The sequence below is a fragment of the Myodes glareolus genome, chromosome 19 (assembly GCF_982192425.1).
Source record: "Myodes glareolus chromosome 19, mMyoGla1.1, whole genome shotgun sequence".
In the NCBI taxonomy this organism is placed as follows: Eukaryota; Metazoa; Chordata; class Mammalia; order Rodentia; family Cricetidae; genus Myodes; species Myodes glareolus.
Window position 1 is genome coordinate 63,024,902 of NC_142044.1, and position 16,121 is coordinate 63,041,022.

At 44.2% G+C, this 16,121-nt stretch overlaps 1 protein-coding gene across 1 annotated transcript in view; it reads right to left on the reverse strand.

The window, feature by feature from the left end:
* Nucleotides 1-3,869: 3,869 nt before the first annotated feature.
* The window catches only part of Fam186a (family with sequence similarity 186 member A), a 66,742-nt gene continuing 54,490 nt past the window's right edge, over nt 3,870-16,121 (reverse strand). Inside the window, exon 8 of the mRNA XM_087899284.1 lies at nt 3,870-5,119. Within this exon, the coding sequence (XP_087755410.1) occupies nt 5,098-5,119 (22 nt within the window). The 3' untranslated portion in view covers nt 3,870-5,097. The remainder of the gene's footprint in view (nt 5,120-16,121) is intronic.

Below are 16,121 nucleotides of genomic sequence, written 5' to 3' on the forward strand. Positions count from 1 at the left end.
AGGTGACTCACAACCATCTGTAACTCCAGCTCCAGGGGAGCCAAAGCCTGACTTCTGCAGATGTCTGCAGTCACAAGCACAAAACCACATGTAAACACAAACACCTACACATATCAAAAATAGTACAAATTTTAAAATAAATAAGTGAGGGGTCTTGGGAGATGGCCTTGTTGATAAGGTACTTATCATGGACGTCTGAGGATCTCAGTTCAGATCCCCAGCACCCATGTCAAAGCTAAGTGTTGGCCACAATGTGTAACCACAGCACGTGGGAGGCAGAGACATGTAGATCCTTGGAACTCAACCAGTCTAGCTGATTCAGTGACCTCCAGGTTTAGTGAGAGACCCTGTCTCAAAAATTAAGATGGAGAGAACTGTAAATGGAGGCCACTTGTTTGTTTCCCCGTCACCCAGCAGCTCAGACCTGAAATAATCGCATAGAAACTATATTATTTAAAACACTGCTTGGCCAATGACTCTAGTATATTTCTGGCTAACTCATATCTTAAATTAACCCATCTCCATTAATCTGTGCATCGCCACATGGCTGTGGCTTAGCAGCAAGTTTCCATCCTACGTCTGACTCTGGCGGGGTTACATGGCTTCCCCCTGACTCCGCCTTCTTTCTCCCAGCATTGGTTTTCCCAGCCGAGCTCTGTTCTGCTAAGTCACTGGCCAAAACAGATTCTTTATTAACCAGTGGTATTCACAGCATACAGAGGGGAATCCCACATCACCTCCACTTTTTTGTTTAAATAAAAAGGAAGGTTTTAATTTTAACATAGTAAAATTGCATATAACAAAACAGGTATCAAGCAAGAATTACTTACAATATTTATATCTACTTTATCTTTTATCGTAACTAAGGAAAACTATAATTAAAACTATTTATTCTTCAACTCTATCAAAGACCCCAGAAGGATATAATATTATCTAAGTTAACAGGAAGTGCATTGTAAGTAACTTCCAAAAACTCTAAATTGACAGAGACATCTCACTGCCTGGACAGTCACCCAAAGTTCTTCTGTAACATTGGGGCATCCATCTCCAGCCTACAGGCCCATAGTATCCAGCAGACTTTTCCACGAAGCAGGACATTTGAAGATCTGTTCTGCTTTGTAATAGCAAAGTCCATCAGTCACTTTCTTCTGTGTCCTGCAGAATGTCTGGCAGACTCTTTCATGAAGCAGGAACCCCAAAGGACTGTCTCACCTTCTTTAGGCAACTTCAGCAGTCATTTTTCTGTGGGTTTTGCATGTCCAGTTCATCCAGAAGTCTAGGCAAGAGCAGTTTCTTGCCCAAATGGCTAACAAACTTCATAAGAAACCTCTTCAATGCCCATCTTTCTCTCCCGCCTACGTTCTGCCTTGTGCAGGCCTAAGACAGTTTCTTTATTAACCAATGGCGTTCATAGCATACAGAGGGGAATCTCACATCAGAGAGAAGTTGAGGAACACACCTAACCACTTCTGTCCTCTACATGCACATGCACACACATGAACACACACATGCATACGTGAACATAACCTGTTAATCAAGTGAAGGTGGAGACAGCCTTAGTGATTCTGGGAAGCAGGAGAAAGCACAAAATATTTAGAAAAGTCAGGGTGAGTGTATTAGAGAATAGGGTATGTTTGCCAGGTGGTTTTCTGGAGCCACGAGGGGTTAATGATTATTTAAACTGTGACCAGACAACAAGTTCAAACGTTTTCGTGAAACTGTATTCAGCTCTCAGGGTGCAGGCCTGCAGGAGATAGCGAGAACTGTATCTAAGCGGGGCTGTGGTCAGCCGAGGTATGGTTCAAAGTCAGAGAAACATGAGCAGGACTTGAGAGTGTGAGGAAGGGGTGGGGTTATCATCATTACCCTTGGAATTTAAGCTGTGCTACATAGGGAGAATAAAGTATCTGGAACATTATGGAGAGGTTATTTTGTTTTTACCGGGTATGAGGAACGCCTAGGGGGAAGACCAAGAAGTTATTTTGTTTTTACAGGGTATGAGGAACGCCTAGGGGGAAGACCAAGTCACTGCAAGAAAACAAGGAAGAAAACTGGAATGAGGCTGAAGAGGTGGCTCAGTGGTTAGGGGTGGAAGGAGGCTGACGAGGTGGCTCAGTGGTTAGGGGCACGTATAGCTCTTCCGGGACTGCAGTTGGGTCAGCACTCATGTCCATCCACCTGCGACTCCAGCTCCTGGGGAATGTAACTCCTCTGCCCTCGCATGCACATACCTTGCTCAGCCATGCACACGTAATTCAGCCGTTGCTTTTCGGGGTGTGTAGTGTTGTTTTAAGTATCAATATACTTCTGATGTACTACCTCACTTTCATCCAACACTATCTTTTGCCTCAAAGTCAGTTTTGGTTTGTGTTCCTTTCTTTTGATTCGCATTTTACTTCCTTCGTTTTAGTGAGTTCTGTCCTTTCAAGTGTCTCATCCAGGTGACTATCCTTTCTTGGGTGTGGCGTCATGCTAAGCAAGTGTCTCCCACCGTGCTGTAACTTCAGCCCTCTATACAGGTTTTATTCTAATGTTGTTTTGAGACAAGGAACTAGCTTTGAGCAGAGGCTGGCCTTGAGCTCAGGACCCTCCTGCTTGGTCTCCCAAGGCTGGGACTACAGGTGTGCACCACCATCCCACCCTCCCTTGGCTCTTTGTGATTGCTTCTGCCTCGTTACCAATACTTTCCTGTACTTTGGGGATGTCTGTGCGGCTTGTGCGCTATTCGTGTGTGTCATCGAGAGTGAGTTCCGCTTGCTGTCTCCTAGTTGTCTAGCTCTTTCTGTCCGTGACATCGTTTTCTCTTAGGGGTATCACTGTCTTGGTGGGAAACAAATGAAGAAAGAAGGGAGAAGAGAAGCCCAGTTCTTTCTCCTGATGAGCTGGCGGTCGGTTTGGAAGAACCTCACTTACGCGGCTGTACCTCCTAACGAGATTTACCCTTCACTCTGTTCCTAAGCATGTAATTGTTTTGCCAGTGTAGTAAATAGAAAATGGTTCAACTCAATATTTCTCCTCAAATATCATCCCATACATGAAGCCTGACCGTCCTCTGTCATCCCATGTATGAAGCCTGGCCGTCCTGTGTGCCATCCCACGTATGAAGCCTGGCCGTCCTGTGTGCCATCCCATGTTTGAAGCCTGGCCGTCCTGTGTGCCAGCCCATGTATGAAGCCTGACCGACCTGTGTGTCATCCCATGTATGAAGCCTGGCCGTCCTCTGTGCCATCCCATGGGTGAAGCCTGGCCGTCCTGTGTGCCTTCCCATGGGTGAAGCCTGGCCGTCCTGTGTGCCATCCCATGTATGAAGCCTGACCGTCCTCTGTGCCACTCTGGTTCTCTAGGACCTTTTGTTTTCCCATTTATTTTTCTTTCCTTTTCATGTGTATGATGTGTGTGCATGCATGTTGTATGGGTACATGTGTGTGCCAGTACACATGCCTGTGTGCACACATGTGAAGACAAGAAGAGAGGTAGATTTGTGATGTTTCTTCTGTCTGTCCCCACCTTATTTTTTTGAGTCAGGGTCTCTCGTTGACCCTGTAATGCACTGTTAGCTGGACTGGCTGCTCAGTGAGCTGCTGGCATGGTCCTTTCTCCTCCTCACTCCCCAGTTTTGAGGATAGAGTCACTCACAGCCATGCCTGCTAATCATGTGAGTGCTGGGGATTTGAACTCAGGTCCTCTTGCTTTCACAGCCAGCACTCTAGCCCCTGAGCCACCTCCCAGCCCTACTTCTTACACGTTTGGGCATGAACTTGGGGCATTGACTATTGTCTTATGTCAGGGGCCCATAATAATGTCCTCGTCGTGGCTCAGCCTATCCCAGAGTGTGGTGAAGTTGTGTTTCCAGTGATATAGAACAGAAATGATTTTATAATTTTTTATTTTACTTTTGGTTATATGAACATTTTGCCTGTATGTTTGTGTGTGTACCATGTGAGTGCCCGAGAAAGTCAGAAGGGAGTATCTACCATATCCCTGGAACTTGGGATTTAGAGTTACAGGTGGTTGTGAGCCACCTTGTTCTCAAATAGCCACCAACTAGTACTTAGCAAACAGAGAGAACAGGCAGTACTCCAAGCCACTGGGCCTGCTTCGGCCCCCACCCCATCTCTCGACAGGTTCTGATGCAGCACAGGCTGGCCATGAGCTGGATGTGTACCAGGATGACTCTAGACTTCTGGTGACTCTTCTGTCTCCTCCCACGAATGCTGGTTACCAGAGGGTACAGCCATGCCTGGTCTATTGTGCTTCTGGGATGGAGTCCAGAGGGCACAGCTGTGCCCGATCTGATGTGCCTCTGGGGATGGAGCTCAGTGTACACGCTGAGCAAACTCTACCAAACTCTACTGAACTGAAGCACTAATCTTTTTTGATTTTTGCCAGGCAAGTGATATACTGCTGAGCCAAATCCACCTCACTCTTTACAAAGTTTTTTTTTATTATTATTATTATTTTGTGTACATCATTCCTTCCATGTGTGCCCGCATGTCAGAAGGGGGCGCCAGGTCTACATTATAGATGACTGAGTCACCATGTGGTTGCTGGGAATTGAACTCAGGGACTCTTAAAGAGCAGTCAGTGCTCTTAACCACTAAGCCATCTCTCCAGCCCCTCTTTACAATGTTTTAAATTTTATTTTATTATATGGATATGAGTGTTTCGCCTGGGTGAATGTATGTGTACCGTGTGACTGTGTGGGGCCTGTGGCAGTCAGAAGTCATTGAATTCCCTGGAACCAGAGTTAAGGGTATGAGTCACCAGGTGAGAGCCGAGAACTGAACCGGGTTTCTCTCAAGAGCAACAAATACTCTTAACCATGGAGCTGTCTCTCTAGCCACTCCCTTTCCTACCTTTTTCTTTTTCTTTTGGACACAAGTTCAGGCATTCCAGCTAGCCTTGAACTTACTAAACAGTCAAGGATGACTTTGAACTCCTGACCCTCTCTAAAATACTGAGATTACAGGTCTGTGCCACTGTGCCTAGCTTCAGACAACAGGCAACACAGAAAGCAAAGAGTAAACACAACAATTTATAGCCATGAAAGACAGAAAATAGGCTTTTGCTTTCTTTAACTGGTCTTTAGTTTTGTAGTCACTTGGGAATCTTCTTAGACCTGGAAACAAGATAAGATAATTAATTATATTACATTACAGTGATAATTATATTACTAACAGGTCTTAAACACATCCATAGGAATAGAGGTGGATGGTGTGTCACAGAAAAAATAAGTCCAGAGCTCATAGAGTAAACCAGGAAACTGGGACATCATCCATTGCTATGGGGTCACAAGAGGCATTACACACATCCAGGAGGATAGGGCTTGATGTGAGCTTATTATCCATTGCAGACATTACCTTACCTAAGCTAGAACACGGCTGTCACTCCAGGGAACGGACTTACCACCAGATGTTACCCTACCTAAGCTATAACACGGCTGTCACTTCAGGGAATGGACTAGCCAACATTTTCCACATTTTCCATCAAGAAGAAACTGTTATTTTAATGACATCACTACAGGGAAGCAAGCATATAAACATTGAGATGTGCGAAAATACTTGGTGCAGAATTATTTGGAATGTTGAAAATGCCTTAATCTCTATCAGAATGGTTCAATAACTAACATATCTATACAATGTAAGTCATAACCAATAAAATGATGATGTGTTTAATTTTTAAATTATACATTTAATTTTAATTAAATACATTTAATTTTTAAATTATGAGTTAGGCAGCGGTTGCACATGCCTTTAATCCCACCCATCACTCAGAAGGCAGAGGCAGGAGAGTGAGTTCAAGGACAGTCAGGGCTACACAGAGAAATCTTGTCTTGAAAAACAAAACAAAAAGAAAGAAAGAAGAAAGAAAGAAAGAAAGAAAGAAAGAAAGAAAGAAAGGAAGGAAGAAAGAAAGAAATTAGAGAGAGAACACTGTGGTGCTCACATGGAGGCCAGAGGACAAATTTTGCGAGTTAGTTCCCATTCCAGCCCTGTGAGACTGGAGGTTGGAACACAGGTCTTGAAGGCCTTTGTCTGCTGGGCCATCTTACCAGCCCCATGTTTATTAACATGGTAAATGTCAAAGATGTATGCTTAGTGAAACAAAAGAAGCTTTAAAAGTGTGCCCTTAGCTTGGTGTAGTGACCATGCATGACAAAGAAGGTTTATCTGAAGAGCAGCCATTGCTAACCGAGTCTCTCCTAACACCCGCTGCAGTCTGGTTGGCGGTGGCAAACAGTCAAGAGAGACAGTAATTCTGGCCCAATTAAGATGCATTTTTTTCATTACAAATGTGCCTATATGAGTGTGTCTGTGCACATACCTGTGTGTGAGCATGAACGATTGCTGTACGCCGGGCATGGCGGCTTACGCCTGTTATTCCAGCACTTGGCAGGTTAGCAAGTTTTAGGACAGCCTGGGCTACTCTGTTTCAGAACTCACAACACAAATAAAAGTGAGTGTTCCCATCTAACAAGTAAAAACCTGAAAAGACGGATAGAGATCAGGAGAAATGAGGAATTGAAATGAGGAGGGCACAGGGCAACCTGTGTTGCCCACACTGGAGAGATGGAAAAATCACAACTTAACAGAGCAGAAACCATTGGGCACCAGGGCGGGGCCCAGACAGCTGCCACCTTCCCTTCTGTCTTCGTGCTGCCACTGGGAGGCTAAAAAACGGTCATTTAAAAAGAGCCAGAATAGGCTTCTTCTCCAGGTCTTCCCCTGAAGAACTGTTTTCCTGAGCTCAGACCACCTGAGGGAGAGGCAGCCCCAACTGCAGCTTCCCCGTCTCCAGTCCCATCTAAGTAGGGAAACCAAACAAGAGCAAAACCCAGGAAGCACGGATGGGGTTCACAGTTTGGGGGACAGACTCGACAAAGACAGGCTGTGAAGGGCCTCCTCCCCACTTCACCACCACGCATGCACGACGTCTCCGCTAGACTTTCTTTCTCTGGTCACACCATGGCTGCACTTTGACCGAAAAAAGGCCAAACCACTGTTTGAAGAGACCGATGTGTTGGACATGGCAGAGATTAGCAGCCATTGGACCGGAAATCAATCCTTCTCTTTCTCCTTCATCTTAATTTTTGTTTGTTTTCTTGAGACGGGATCTGGCGTTGCTCAGGATGGCCTCGAGATCTCCACGTCGCTGCAAGTGGCCTTGAATTCCGGACCCTCCTGCCTACACCTACCTACTAAAGCAGTGGCTCTCAGCCTGGGGATTATGGCCTCTTTGAGGTTGAATGACCCTTTCACAGGGGTCATCTAAGACAATTGGAAAACACAGATATTTGCAATACAATTCATAATAGTAGCAAAATTACAGTTATGATGTAGGAACGAAATAATTGCACGGTTGAGGTCACCACAATGGGGGAACAGGCAGCAGGAGAAAGAGGTGGCAGCCTTAGGAAGATTGAGAACCATTGCACAAAAGGACAGAATCACAGGCGTGTGCTACTGTACTGGTCTCTTTCCAAATCTCCTCCTCCCCTCCCCTCCCCTTCTCTCCCCTCTCCTCTCTGCTCATCCCCTCCCCTCTCCCCTCCTCTCCTTCCCTCTCCCATCTCCTCTCCCCTTCCCTCCTTTCTTCTCCTCTTTCCCTCTCCCCTTCCCTCTCCTCCTCTCTCCCCTCCCCTCCCCTCCCCTTTTCCCTCCTCTCCTTCCCTCTCCCATTTCTTCCTCCCCTTTTCTCCCCTCCCTCCCCTCCCCTCCTCTCTCCTCTCCTCTCTTTTCCTCTCATCTCCTCCCCTCTCCCCTCCTCTTTTTCCCTCTCCCATCTCCTCCTCCTCCCCTCCCCTCCTTTCTTCTCCTCCTCCCCTCTCCTATCCTTTCCCTTCTCCTCTCCTCTATTCTCCTCCCTTCCCTGTTCCCTCACTGCTAGATCTTACTATGTTGTCTCGGAACTCATATCCTTCAGCCTCTTGAACTATAAGATTACGCGTGAATTACACATGGGTGCCACAGGCCCACCTCTGACCACAAAGTTAAAACAACTAGGATCACTGTTAGGGTTTTGCAGCAATAAGAGACCCTGTCTCCAAACAAGCAAACAAAGACTAACGGAGAAGGATGCATGTCTGTGACTTGTCCATGACCCCCTAGGTCTTCCATCTTCATGGCTCTAAAGCCAACACACGTGGACAACATTACTAAGTTCAGCCACCAGCTGGGGTTGGAGCCACATCCCCTTGACCCACATTAGCGGCAGCTTTTTGACTCAGTTGATTGACTTCTAGGAGCAAAAGATGCCTTATGCTCTCTTTCATAAGTCAGAAGCTTAGCTAAATGGGGTCTTGCCCTGGTGAAGCCTTCCCTTTGTTCCAGTGCAGAGCAGGCCTCCCCTTCTTAGTGCTGCCAATCTCCTTAATAATTGCAGCCTCTGCCGGGAGCCCTGGCTGCAGCCTCTCCTCTCCAGACTGTGCAGTTTGGTTTTCTTCTGCTCTGCTTGCTCTTTTTCAGTGGAGACTGGCGTAAGGGAAATCAGTAACGGCCATGCCACAGTTTCAACATTATGCTGTCCTGAAGTTCCTTCTTTGCCAAAGAAATGAGTCCATTGGTTTTTAATTTAACCTCGGGCAAGTTGTTCGGAAAGGGCAGAAGACATCTAGGTTCTTTGTGAAAATATCACAGGTGTGACCTCTTTCCCAGTGACCAATATTGTTCCCCTCAGACACCTCTTGCACTGGGCCTCCAAAGTCCACGTTGCTCTCAGCACTGCTGTCTTCCAAGGTCTCACTGGAGTGGTTCTTTAAGCTGTGTTTACAGTGCTTAGTTGTTTTTAAAGTCCAAAATTCCAAAGCCTTATACATTCATCAAAACAATAAAATCCAAAACCAAACAAACTTGGCCAGGTTCTCCACAGCAGTAGCCCGCTGTCTGGTGCCAGCTTCCTCTGAATTTATTACTTGGATGTTTCTGTGATAAAACACCATGACCAAGACAACTTACAAAAGGAAGCCTTTACTTATAAAAGGGTTTATGGTTCCAGAGGGCTGAGTCCATCCCAGTAAGGAGGCATAGAAGCAAGAGGCAAGAATGACAGTAGGAACAGGAAGCCTAGCAATCACATCCTTTACCACAAGCATGAAACAGAGTGAGGACAGGAAGTAGGGGCAGGCTATAAACCCTCAAAGCCCGCCCCCACTGACTTACTTCCTCTACAGCTCCTAAACCTGTCCCCAAAGCACCACTAACTGGGAGTCAAATGTTCTAATGTCTGAGTATTAGTCAACCGGGAACCACCCACATTCCAGAAACAGGTGCCCCCACCTTCAATCACCTTCATCACTTAAGGCCAATGTGACTGTCACCACTTGTCCCCCTTTTCCCCATGTGCATGCTCCACACCCTATAAGCCTGCGTTGTCTCAGCCCACTCTCCTTCCCTCCCCCCTTCCCTCCCTTTCTCCTCCACTCTCTACCATTTTAATTGTTTTAGTTAGTTACTTCCTGAGGCTGGAACCAAAATACCTGACAGGAAAAATAGAGAGAGAGAGAGAGTCGCTTCTACTCAGCAAATTCTTCCTGGCAATACCTCACACAAAGAACCCCAAGATGGGCCTCACTACCTCCTAGGGGATTCTAAAATCAACACTAGCAGGCCTTGAACTTACTACGCTGCAGAGGATGACCTGGAGTACTAATCCTCCTGCCTCTACTCCCAAATAATGGAAACATGGGAATCATGTCTAGCTGGCTCCTTTTCTTCACATATGTGCACTCTAATACATATGTCACTTTCTCTCTGCATATGTGTGTGTGTGTGTGTGTACATACACTTGTCATGTATATGACTTTGGTTTGCTTTTTTAAAGTTTTTAATGTATTTTCTGTGTGTGCTATGTGTGTGCATGTGGAGTCAGAGAGTGACAACCAGGTGTCTTCCTTGATCATTTGCCACCTCACTTGACACAACGTCTCTCACTGAGCCTGGAGCTCAGCGATTCATAGGCTGGTTGATCTGCCTGTCTCTTCCCATCCTCTCAGTGCTGGGGTTACACACATGTGGTACCATGCCCAGGATTTTTACATGTGTGCTAGGGACCCAAACTAGGTTGTTTCTGTTTTGTTTAAAGGAGGAATCCCCTAATTTTCTTGTCAGAACAATCTAATAGCAATGTAGATTATACATCTTTTTAGACAGATAAGTCATATTTCTGGATGTTTCTTTCACCAGGACTCTGTGATACTCAGATCTTGCCTGCTGCGGGAGTGCCTTCCACTCCTTCAGCCAATAGCCGCTGAAATACCAGCCCACTGGGACGTGGTATATTTCTCTTTAAAAAAGAGTGGAAAGTCTCGGCTCAGCCTCTTGGTTCCGGTGCTTGGTTCCGGCTCCTGCTCCAGCAACTAGGCTACTTTCCTGATGGTTTGTGTGTATGTAAGTTTTACCCCCCCAAAATAAATACCCCTTTAAAACCTAACTGGTGTGGGATTGATTCACCATTATTTGGCGTTTGGTTTAAGAACCACTCCACACCCCCCATCCCCTGGCTCAGCTGCCGGCCTCTGGCTTGGCTGCCTGCTGCCAGCTCGGCTTGGCCAGCTCGGCTTGGCATGAGCCCTCCCTCAACCATAACCTCCACGCCTCCCGGGATACATAGGTTTGGACAGTCTCTGCCGGCCTACTTTGATCTGTTCTGCACGGATTTTAACTTTTCCCTTGCAACGTGAGTCACAGAGCTCACAGCACAAGCTCCCTTTGAAGTTCCAGCAATGCTGTTTGAAATCCCCGCCATCCGCTATAACTGATTGGGAGCGCTGCAAGCAGCTTGACCCTTAATCCCAGCACAGGGACACGGGGCCCAAAGCACTAGGCCTCTTTAGCAACAGCGCAGTGGCTGTGTCACAACCCTCTTCATCGGGTTGAACAGAGAGGCAGGGCAGGAGAGCCCGGCCGGGGTAGGCCAGGCTGCCTTGTTTTTGGCCACTAGAAGCTCTCTGACCTTTTGTACTCTGTGCCTGGCCTCTGGATTTCCTCTCTGTGTACATCTGACCTCTCAATTGACTCATTTTCCCCAGTTTTAAAACAAATAACAGAGCAGATTTTAAAACAGGATTTGTCGTGAGGCCTACAGTGGTTCCAGTAACGACTCAGAGACATCCCCATCTGGTGACTGACAGGTAAAATGGCAGGTTTCTTTTTTAATGGGACTCTAGCTGCAGCTTTTGCTGCCACTTTGGTAGAAATCACAAGTGGCCTATATGCCTATGGCGGTACCTCGATTTACTGGTTATTAGGTTTTAGTTTCCTTCTTAATGTTATATCATTGTGGAAATATGTGGCATTAATTGATAGGATTAATACTATGATAGGCAAAATTGACTCCTTATCTAAGGGTACTAGGAAATTACCTGAAAGGATCCAAGCTGTTGAATTTGACTTTGAAAAGTTATCAGAGAGTGTTGATAAGGTAACAGACAGAATATACCTCCAGGATGGCAATTTACATGATATCCAGGGGAAGTTCAAGGAGGAGATGTTATCTTTGAAAGAAACCATTAAGACCTTAGAATCACAAGTGAAGAATGGGGACCAAAAAATTGATACATTAGTGAAACCACTAGAAACACACGCAGGTCAGGAGATTCAGGATTTAAGAGAGATGATGATACAAAGATTTGAAATGATTGAAAAAATTATTGGAACTGATGATCCGGGTGAGAAGACACAAGGGCAGGAAACAATGCCACCACCACCTGTTAGAACTGGCTTACCCAGGGTTTTAGCGACATACCCTGTAATTTATTCTGACAAAGCATCAACTTCTAAAGGCTCAAAGGGAGCCAAAGAATCTAGATGGATGCCAGTAGGAATGAATGACCTAAAGGAAATTAAGCAAGCTGTTGTTAATTATGGCTTGCACTCTACATTTGTTAAGGAAATGATAAGGACTTGGGCTTCTAATGTCAGGGCTATCCCCCACGATTTCTCACAGTTAGCTTCAGCAGTCCTCGAAGATGAACCTTCCTTGATGTTTGGAGTTTATTTCAAGGAAGAATCCAAACACATGGAACAGCAAGGAAGAACAAAAGGTGTGGAGGTTTCACAGGATCAAATTCTTGGCGTAGGAGCTTACGCTGATCCACAGGTCCAAGCTCTATATGATGATGAAGTATATTGTCTCTGTGCCACAAGGCAGGTTTAAATGCCTGGGGTAGATTACCAGAGCCAGGAAGAAAGGTAGAGTCATATACTAGGGTTAGGCAGGGACAGGGAGAACCCTATACTGACTTTTTGCAAAGATTAATTAAGGCCCTGAACACAGGAATAACAGACCCAGAAGCTAGACGACTAATTCTTCAATCACTGGCTTTTGAAAATGCAAACTTAGACTGCAAAAAGATAATTGGGCCTTTAAGGTCTAGATCAGCACCTATGGATGAATGGATCCAGCATACTATGAATTTTTAGACCTTTAATTACGATGACGAATCTTGGGTAGGAGAAGCGATTTCCAAAGCGATGAGGGGACAGCAACCTGCCAAATGTTTTAATTGTGGTAAATCTGGACATCTAAAAATGGATTGCAGGCAAGGTATTTCTAGGAATAACACTTCATCTGGGAATGGCAGAAATAGGAAACCTCAGCCTTCAGGTATATGTAGGAGGTGTGGTAAAGGAAGACATTGGACGAATGAATGCAGATCAACAACAGACAGACAAGGCAACCCAATACCATCGGGAAACTCCCTGAGGGCCCTCTTGCAGGCCCCCAAGCCGAAAGTGGCCCAGTCATTCCCAGTAACCGTGGAGGACATGTCACACCAGGAAAATTAAAAACTCTAGAAGCTTCTGTACAAGATCATAAGGTTCTAAATGATGCAAATTTGGAGGATAAGTCAGAAATTCAATTAGGAAATAAGAAATGTGTATTTTGGCAAACTTCTATAAATGATCAGAGACCAAAGCTGAGAGTATGTATAAATGGAATTGTGATTGTTGGCTTGATGGACACAGGAGCAGATGTGAGTATCATCACTCCAGAATCTTGGCATCCAAATTGGCCTCTTCAAGAGGCAGATGTTCAATTACTAGGAATTGGAACCGTATCTCGAGTTAAACAAAGCACGAGATGGGTTCACTGTATTGGGCCAGAGGGTCAAAGAGGAAAGTTAAGGCCATATGTAGCTGATATTGCAATAAATTTATGGGGCCATGACCTGCTACAGCAATGGAATACCCAGATTAACATTCCTGCAGTCTCGGGAAGTCATGATTCTGGGAAGGATGTAATAAAGTACTATGCACAAAGGTCACATTCAGGCTGTACAAGAACATAAAACAACTAACAGGAAGAGGAGAGGGAGTGGGGGGAGTGGGAGGGTATTGGGAGGAGGGCAGAAATGGAAACTTTTATAATTTAATAAACTTTGAAAAAAAACCAGAACAACTAACAAACTAACAAACCTTTAGAGGTACCTACAGCCCTACCTTTAAAATGGCTAACTGAAAAGCCAATATGGGTTAAACAATGGCCTTTAGCTGAAGATAAATTGCAGGCTTTAGAACAATTGGTACAGGAGCAATTAGATGCTCGACATATTGAGGAGTCCACTAGCCCTTGGAATTCTCCTGTGTTTGTTGTAAAAAAGAAATCTGGCAAATGGAGAATGGTGACAGATCTAAGGGCTGTAAACAAGGTAATTCAACCTATGGGACCTCTACAGTCTGGACTTCCTCTGCCTTCTCTGTTACCCAAAGGATGGCCTCTTATAGTTATTGACTTGAAGGATTGCTTCTTTACCATACCATTACAAGAAAAGGATAGAGAAAAATTTGCCTTCACAGTGCCTACTTATAATAACTCCCAGCCTACTAGGAGATACCAGTGGACTGTCCTCCCACAGGGAATGCTCAATAGCCCCAGCCTGTGTCAATACTTTGTAAGTCAGCCATTGGACATAATACGTAAGCAATTTCCTAAATCTATAATATACCATTACATGGATGACATTTTACTATTCGATTCAAACATAGATACTTTAGAAAGAATGTTTGAGGAATTAAAGATAATTTTGCCTAAATGGGGATTACAAATTGCTCCTGAAAAGATTCAAAGAGGAGATTCTGTTAATTACCTAGGTTACAGAATAGGTTTACAGAAAATTAGGACACAAAAGGCACAAATTAGGAGAGACCGGTTACAGACTCTTAATGATTTTCAGAGATTGTTAGGAGACATTTCCAGTCTACGACCGGCTGTTGGGATAACACCTGATCTAATAATTCATTTAAACAAAACCTTAGATAGTGACAAAGATTTGAATAGTCCCCGAGAATTAACAGCTGAAGCAGAAAATGAACTGACGATGGTTGAGGAAAAATTACAGGAGGCACATGTAGATAGGATGGATCCACATCTTAGTTGCATTCTAGTCATATTGCCTTCCAGAATTTCTCCTACGGGAATTTTAATGCAGAGGGAAGATACTATTTTAGAATGGATCTTTTTACCACACAAACCAAGTAAAAGAAATTGAAAACTTATGTAGAAAAGGTCTCTGAATTAATTATAAAAGGTAAACTGAGACTTCGTCAACTAGCAGGTATAGACCCAGCAGAAATTATAGTGCCTTTCACTACTGATGAAATAAAAAAGTTATGGGAAGACAATGAACCATGGCAAAGGGCTTGTGCTAATTTTTTGGGAGAAATTAATAGCAACTATTCAAAAAATGGTAGACTTAACCTTATAAAGAGAACTTCTGGGATTCTTCCTCGAATTGTACATGATGCTCCAATAACTGGAGCCCGTACATTTTATACTGATGCTAATCAATCCAGGAAGGCTGGTAACAAATCAGATGAACTGATTAAGGTGGAACAAAGCCCTTACTTATACCTCTGTCCAGAAGGCAGAATTATATGCCATTCTTTTGGTGCTAAGGAATTTTAAAGAACCTCTTAATATTGTTACAGATTCACAATATGCAGAAAGAGCATCTTGCATATTGAAACTGCTGAATTTATACCAGATGACACAGAGTTGACTTCATTGTTTATCCAGGTACAAGACATTATCAGGAATAGGTTTTGCCCGATGTACATAACACACATCTGGTCCCATATGGGTCTTCCAGGTCCTCTAGCACAAGGTAATGCAGAAATTGATCAATTATTGATTGGAAGCGTGTTGCAGGCCTCAGAATTTCATTTAAAAAAATCACGTCAATAGCAAAGGTTTAAAGAAAGAGTTTTCCATTACATGGCAACAAACTAAGGAGATTGTAAAGAGATGCCCTACTTGCTCTTTATATAACCAAACACCACTACCTGCAGGGACTAACCCGAAGGGTACTCAAAGGAATGAAATCTGGCAGATGGATGTGTTCCACTTTGCAGAATTTGGAAAATTAAAATATGTACATCACACCATTGACACTTATTCAGGCTGTCAGTGGGCAACTGCTTTAAGCTCAGAAAAAGCTGACTCAGTAATCACACATTTATTAGAAGTTATGGCCATTATGGGTATACCTGCACAAATGAAAACAGATAATGGTCCCGCTTATGTCTCTAGGAAAATGAAACAGTTTTTTGCTTATTATAATATTAAGCATGTTACAGGTATACCATGCAATCCTACAGGTCAAGCAGTCATAGAAAGATCAAATCGAACTATAAAGGATATGTTAAATAAACAGAAAGGGGTGGAAAATGCCCCCAGAAATAGATTACATAATGCCTTATTAACCTTGAATTTTCTTAACGCTAATGAGAAGGGAACAACAGCGGCAGAAAGACAGTGGATAATTTAAAAGTCTGCTGAACTAAATCAACCGGTTTATATCAAGGATGTGCTGACCTCTCAATGGAAGCCAGGAGATGTGCTACGTTGGAGAAGGGGTCTTGCTCTTGTTTCCACAGGAGAAGAAAAATTGTGGATACCATCAAAATTAATAAAGGTTAGATTTGAAGAGAAGAAACCTCTTGGAAAGGAGAAATGACAGCATCTACAATGATGATGACCGTACAGGTAGCAAGAAAAACATAGAATGGGGGCAGGGTTCTGTTCTTGTCTCCACAGGAAAACACTCGTCTTTGAAAAATTCAAGGGACCCTGGATGTTTGAATACTGACAGATGGAAAAATACTGACAGATTGGTCCAACTA